General features: G+C 49.3%; 1 protein-coding gene across 5 annotated transcripts in view; it reads left to right on the top strand.

The window, feature by feature from the left end:
- The window catches only part of arvcfb (ARVCF delta catenin family member b), a 289,566-nt gene that overhangs the window by 198,677 nt on the left and 83,389 nt on the right, over positions 1 to 7,500 (top strand). For all 5 annotated transcript variants that reach the window (XM_063194968.1, XM_063194966.1, XM_063194967.1 and 2 more), the window contains one exon: positions 6,107 to 6,290. In XM_063194968.1, the coding sequence (XP_063051038.1) occupies positions 6,107 to 6,290 (184 nt within the window). The remainder of the gene's footprint in view (positions 1 to 6,106; positions 6,291 to 7,500) is intronic.

The following is a 7,500-nucleotide window of genomic DNA, read 5'->3' as shown; positions in this document are numbered from 1 at the left end:
TGTGTGTGTGTGTGTGTGTGTGTGTGTGTGTGTGTGTCTGTGTGTGTGTGTGTGTGAGAGAGCGAGAGTGAGAGAGAGAGAGAGAGAGAGAGAGAGAACACGCATTTTGGTGTCTGTGTTGTGTGTGTGCGTGTGCGTCTACATGTGCACGTGTGTGTCTGCATCTGCAATTTGGTCAGACTTGAGTCTATTGTCTAAGACATAGTAGCCAGCCACTTTCCAAGACGGATGTGTGTGGATTAGCATGCAGCGCACGTGTACGCGTGTGTCCCTCGTGTGTGTGTGTGAATGCATTTTCGTATGTACATGGATGATATTATGAATGTGGATCACCAAGGATGAGGTAATATCTTTATTGACCACAGAGTGCATGTTGGAGATGTGTGCATGCATGTGTGCCTCTGTGCATGCCTCTGTGTGTGTATGTGTGTGTGTGTGTGTGTGTGTGTGTGTGTCCAGGATGATGAGGTGACTGGTTGGTTGGCAACTTGTCACAGGGATATTAAAAAAATGTCTTAAGGTGGGCCTTAATGTTTAGCTTTTGGGCTACAGTGGGTTGAATTAACCACACCAAGAGCTCAGTGCTGGTGGGCGTTTGCATTTGATTTTCCTTTTTGTCATTGTGTGTGTGTGTGTTTGTATATCTGTGTGTGTATTTGTATATCTCTGTGTGTGTGCGTGTGAGGGTGAGAGGGACACTGACGGACACGGACAGACATAAAGAGAATGATGAATGGGCTAGGAGGGTCAGGGCATAGGTATGGCGATGGGGGGATGGGGCTGTGTGTGTTGGACCGACCGGGCAGGTTGAGGTCATTAGTTCCCCCTCTAAGTGAATGGCCTATTCCAGCAGCATGTGCCGTGCGCCCAGGAAATTGAGTTAGCCAGGAGGCTCCAATGACGGCCCGGAAGGCTGCCGGCTAAACTCAATAAGGGCTCACCTCACTCACACACATGTCTCTCCCCCCGAGCGAGTCCCAGCCGGCTGGCCTGCCCGCTAGCGTCTGCTCTGTTGCTGCCTGTACACCCCCCCTCTAGAGAAGACTTGGGGATTTGATTTGCTGTCCTTCCAGGAAAGCAAAGTGCCATGGGAGGAGGGAGGGGTGTCTGTGTCTGTGTCTGTGTCTGTGTCTGTGTCTGTGTCTGTGTGTGCGTGTGCAAGCTTGTGCATCTGTGCGTGCGCGTACGAGAGCGCACACACACATTGGTGTCTGTTTTGTGTCTTTGTGTGTGTGTGTGTGTGTGTGTGTGGTGTGTGTGTGTGTGTGTGTGCGCGCGCATGCATCTGTGCGTGCGTGTATGAGAGAGCAGACACATATGTTTGTGTGTTGGTATCTGTTTTGTGTGTTTGTGTGTGTGTGTGTGTGAGAGAGAGAGAGAGAGAGAGAGAGAGAGAGAGAGAGAGAGAGAGAGAGAGAGAGAGAGAGAGAGAGAGAGAGAGAGAGAGAGAGAGAGAGAGAGAAGAGAGAGAGAGAGAGAGAGAGAGAGAGAGAGAGAGAGAGAGAGAAGAGAGAGAGAGAGAGAGAGAGAGAGAGAGAGAGAGAGAGAGAGAGAGAGAGAGAGAGAGAGAGAGAGAGAGAGAGAGAGAGAGAGAGAGAGAGCAAGCACGCATTTTGGTGTCTGTGTTGTGTGTGTCTGCATCTGCAAGTTGGTCAGACCAGACATGTAAGTGTAGCTGTGAAAGGTTAAACCAGTGCATTCTCTCCCCATGCAACCCAGACAGCCACCATCCCTCAACTAAAAAAAAAACAAACCCGTCCAGTTTTGGGCGTAGCTTCCTTCCCAAATTCGTGCAGACAGGTGGCAGCTCCCGAATTGTAAGCCCCCATTAACATCCGCCTCAGCCATTCCTCATTATGTACGGAGTTACGCAGTACTTCACCGTAACCGAACCGCGGCCTACTCTAAACCTTGATGGCTTCCAGCCTCACCCGTTTAACACAGAGATGCTTTCCCTCAAACAGACATAATGAATTAAAAGCCAAGGAGACACTCACGAGAGCTGGGATGGTAATTGAGGGATGGGTGGTAGTTGGTGATTGGATGGGGGCAGGGAGGGGTTATGGATCACCAGTGCCACTGATAGCTTTGGCTGGGCCGGCCAGGACAAAGTCATCTGAAAGGGCCCCACACCCAATACATACAATGTAATGAGAACGCAATTCGGGGCCCCCTCTTTACATGGGCCTAGGACAGCTGACCCTTTTGCCCCTTTTGCTCTTGTCTGCATGTTTTCCATGTGGATCAGCATGCAAGTTAGTCTTTTACAAACCATTTATTTCACACTGAGATTGGAAAAGGCTATTGTGCATTTTTTTTATTATCCCGCCTCCCTGCTCATTTGTAAACTCTTGCGTTCCCGGAATCGTAATTTGGGCAGGGCCTTCTTGCTTATTTGTGTGGCGGGCGGCGATGGGCTCGGATGATTAAGTGTCGGAGGCACTTCTTGTTTTAAATAACGAGCCCCGTCGCTTAGAGGGGCCAATCCTGGAGGGACCCATGATGGAGCGCTCAGAGCAATCACCGCTGGCAGCGTACATAATGCCCCGCTCGAGATTGATGAGTTTTTAAAAGGGCACGTGTGTGTCTGTGTGTGTCTGTGTGTGTCTGTGTGTGTGTGTGTGTCTCTGTGTGTGTGTATGTCTGTGTATGTCTGTTTGTGCATGCGTTTGAGTGTGTGTCTGTGTGTGTCTGTGTGTGTCTGTGTGTGTGTATGTCTGTTTGAGTTTGTGTGTGTGCGTGCACGCATGTGTGCTGAAATACATGGATTTTGCAGTCGCATCTCATGCTGTTTTAGTTTTCAAGAAATTACAAGACGGTTAAACAGAAAAATTGCAAAGACCGTTATTTAAATTGTCACTGCCAGGCTCTCTAACTAACTACAGCAAGTGCTATTTGTTTGTTAAAACAGTTTCAGTGGACGTGTTGAGCGACATGAGACACTGCAGCATGCTATGGCTGTCGTGAGAGCGGTGGTTGTTAAAGCCAATGGGGTGGCGCTAATCGCACAATGTGGAGGTAATCAACCTGTTAAGGCCCAGGGCGTTCAAAGGGAGGGGATGGTGTAAGTGTAGGAAGGTGGTTGTTATGGTGGTGGTGGTGGTGGTACCAGTGGTGTAGTCTACTTTTTTATGGTGGTTATACTGTATATTTGAGCATTTTTTGAAGTGGGTATACTGTATATATTTGTGATATTCAAAACAATGGATCAATCAATTTTAAGTGGGTATACTGAAATCCCTGAAATTTAGAAGTGGGTATACTCCGTATACCCGCGTTCTACGTAGACTACACCACTGGGTGGTACTGATGGTAATGTGGATCAGATGGCTGGCTGAGCACAGTGGGTTGAAAGAGGGAAGAAGGATATTGGTGGTGGAAGAGGAGGATGGGGATCGTGGTGGTGGTGGAATGGGATGGTTGACCAATTCACAGTTCTTCTTCGAGGGCTGCGAGAGGGTGATCATATATCCTCCACGTGCGATCGCACACGCCTCAGCGAGCCAGCCGGCCGGCGTTGCTAACGCTAATGAGTGCTTTGTCTCCGTCATGCCTCTGTCAGCCCCCGGTTAGCAGCCCGGCTTCAGCTTCTGAAAAGGCCTAGTGCTTTGCTTTGCTCTGACTTGGTCTCCATGGGTCTCGGTGTACACGCGTTGGGTAAGGGATGGGCTTGAGTGACGGGTGTGATTTTTTTTGAGTACCAAAGGTCAAGTGTGGGTTGTTATGGGTGGATTATTATTACATATCGAAGGCCTTTGTAGGAGTTTCTACGGGAGAAGGCAGTGTTGCATCAGGATTGCGCTGGACATGTGCTACTTTTGATAGCCTGAGGTATCACATGCTCATTAGGTCTGGTTGGTAACCAGGCAATACTTTTGACACCTCATTCCCCCAACCAACCACCCAGCCACCCACACATGTCTCCAACCACCCAGCCACCCAATACTGGCGGCATGAGGTGAGGTGTGTGTGTGTGTGTGTGTGCGTGTGTGTGTGCGTGTGCGTGTGCGTGTGCGTGTGTGTGTTGGGGGGTCAGGATGTGTCTGCATAGACATGGTGCATAGAAATGTCTGGCTACGAAAGATTAAGGGTGGTGGATGGCTGTGAATCTGAATAGGGAGCGTGTGTTCAGTCTACTTCATATGTATTTCAGCTGTGTGTGTGTGTGTGTGTGTGTGTGTGTGTGTGTGTGTGTGTGTGTGTGTGTGTGTGTGTGTGTGTGCGAGCGCGTACACTCGTGTGTGCAGGTCAGGAGTATGTAACTATGTGAGTCACAGATTGTGCTTATGTGTGCATGGAGAGGGGGAATTACTTAATGTGTGTGTTTCTGTGACTGCATACGTGTTTCTCTGTATGTGTGTGTGTGTGTGTGTGTGTGTGTGTGTGTGTGTGTGTGTGTGTGTGTGTGTGTGTGTGTGTATGTGTGTGTGGTGTGTGTGTGTGTGTGTGTGTGTGTGTGTGTGTGTGTGTGTGGTGTGTGTGTGTGTGTGTGTGTGTGTGTGTGTGTGTGTGTGTGTGTGTGTGAGTGTGTGTGCGTGTGTGTGTGTGTTTGAGATATGGCTAAATGCCAGAGCCCCCGGCTGTTATGGTTGGGTCTGAGCTAAGAAAATCACTCAGCGCGCCGTGGGGGCAGAGTTTTCCTGTGACCTGGGAAAAGAGTTTTATCGCCTTAGCCCACCTCCCCTCATCACCACAGATCCCCCTGGGGTTGCTGTGAACTGGGGTAGTGGTGGTAAGAGCTAGTGTTTGGATGGGTGGAATAGGGAGAAGAATGAGAAGAGAGGAGGAGAGGAGAGGAGGATAAGGAGGAGAGGAGAATAGGAGGGCTGGTGGAAAGTAAGATAGAAGCAGGAGGAGGGGACATTTTCCACCCCACTTTCCTTGCTTTGCCCTCGTGCGTGCAGTGTGCGTGTGTGTGCGCGTGTGTGCGTACATACATGCGTGTGCATATGTGTTTCTTTGTGAAAGTGTGTGTGTGTGTGTGCGCTTTTGATGTGGGTTTTTGTGATATTCCTTGTTTTTCTGAGCGACCTCTGTGTGTTCCGTCTCCGCCTCATCCATTGGTTCCGCAGGATTCTTCCCTGAGTCGCTGCTTTATTGTGGGGGCATTGGCAGCAGCCTCTCCCTCTCTCTCCCTTCCCCTGTTGTTGTCCCATATCTCTCACACACACTCCTCACACACACACACACACACACACACACACACACACACACACACACACGCACACACGCAATTACACACACAGTTACACACACAGTTACACGCATACGCACGCACACGCGCGCGCGCACGAGCAAGCGCACGCGCGCACACACACACACACACACACATACACACACACACACACACACACACACACACACACACACACACACACACACACACACACACACACACACACACACACACACACACACACACACACACACACACACACGCACACACACACGTACCTCACAGCAGTGCTCGGAGGGTGGAATGGTGCTTGTTTAATTACTCACAGTGGGGTGATGCTGCTGACTTCCCGCTAACTTCCTGCTTTGCACATCTCCCTTTTTCTTCTCCTCTCCTCTTCCCTTTCTCGCTCTCTCCCTCTTTCATTTTCATTTTCAGGGGATTTGTCTGCTACGGATTGATTTATTCACAAAAGTAATCCCTTTTGATATTTGTATGCAACTTTTGTGTGATCCCTCGCAGATTGAAACTAGGTTGCGCACTTCTAATGACTTGTAACCATAGAAGCCCGTTGTTACTTTGTTTCCAAGGTTTTTTTTTGTTTCAATCTGTTTCCATTTTTCCCTCCAACAATATCCATCTATCACTTTCCCTCCCTCTGTGTGCCTGTCTCTGCTTTCCCCCACCACCTCTCTCTCTCTCTCTCTCTCTCTCTCTCTCTCTCTCTCTCTCTCTCTCTCTCTCTCTCTCTCTCTCTCTCTCTCTCTCTCTCTCTCTCACTCCCCCACCCCCCTCTCTCTCTCTCTCTCCCCTCCTCCTGAGACAAACACACACAAATACACAGACATGCATTCAGTTTCATCTCCTTTCCATTTTTTATTCATGGTTTTTAATAACTCTGCTTGTGTTGTGTTTGTCTTGTCGTCGTAGGAACGCTGTGGAACCTGTCCTCCTATGAGCCCCTGAAGATGGTGATCATCAACCACGGCCTGCAGACCATGACCAACGAGGTCATCATCCCCCACTCGGGCTGGGAGCACGAGCCCAACGAGGACTCCAAGCCACGCGACGCCGAGTGGACCACCGTCTTCAAGAACACCTCCGGCTGCCTGAGGTACGTAGCCATGTAAACTGGACGAACGCGCCTACTAGCACTGGTCCGTGTAAAATCGCCACAACAGTCCCCAACCCCGGCCCAGCAATCATTATGTGAAATTTGTTATTGGGCTTTTATGGTTTGCCTTTAGTTTGGTAGTTATTCGAGCAGGCCACATCCTATTGTCTGTTTCCTAAACTCATCAATGAAGCTGCTTTTGTTGGATGCAATGCAGTTACCCATTGCTACTGTAAATGGGTGTCAGCTACAGTGCTATGGACCCCCTATGGACCTCCTTTCTCAAAAGCGTCTTTGCTAACCAGTTAGCAACTTAGTCGGTTGCCAATGGGAAATTGCATTACAACCAAGTAAGCTGCTAGCTTGGTTAGCATCAATGATGTTGAGAAACACAGTCCTGTTCTGTTGGCCTGACCCCCAGCCGTTGCAAGACAAAAGAGCATTTTCGATGTGCGCAAAGCCAGATGAACTTTTTGTTTTTGACAATACCTAATGGAGGTCATGATCAGAACATTGCACATAAGTCACCACTCTCTTTTTCACTGTATTCCCCCTGTTCTAGCTCCCTGCAAATCCCGCTTTCCTTTTCCCCTGAAACTACAAACATTCAATGAAATATGTATCATATGGCTGTGTGAGAAAAGAAAAATGGGTTTGGCAAATAGTGGAAGTGCTTTTGTGATGCCGTAAGGTTTCTTGGGGGGGTCTTGGAGGTGCAGATGCTTTTCTGGCAGCCTCCAGCAGGCGTATTTTATTTTGTCAGTTTCCATCCAACCCCCCCACCCCCACCCCATTTTTTTGTCCTTCTTGAACTCACACTCACACATTGGTCTTGGTCCCTCTTTCTCTGTCTCACTCCCTCACTCTCACTCTCTCTCTCTCTCTCTCTCTCTCTCTCTCTCTCTCTCTCTGTCTCACTCCCTCACTCTCACTCTCTCTCTCTCACTACATCAATTTTTTCCCCACTTAGATTCTCTCTCTCCTTCACCGTCTCACTGTCTCTCCCTGTCTGTTTGTGTGTTTATAATGGAGTTACTTGGATGGAAAAGCAGATCAATGGAGAGACTGGGAGTAGTCACCCTGCCTCTACCCATTAGCAGGAGTTTTAGCTCCCCCCCTCTCGCTCGCCTGACGGGCCTTTGGGGTCCGCTTGCTTCAGAAAGAGCTCCGGCTTTTGATTAAGACATGCAGCTGCGAGACGGGAGGTCTT

The sequence above is a fragment of the Engraulis encrasicolus genome, chromosome 3 (genome assembly GCF_034702125.1).
Source record: "Engraulis encrasicolus isolate BLACKSEA-1 chromosome 3, IST_EnEncr_1.0, whole genome shotgun sequence".
In the NCBI taxonomy this organism is placed as follows: domain Eukaryota; kingdom Metazoa; phylum Chordata; class Actinopteri; order Clupeiformes; family Engraulidae; genus Engraulis; species Engraulis encrasicolus.
Note: the sequence above shows the minus strand (reverse complement) of the source record. Positions and strands in the feature narration are given on the sequence as shown.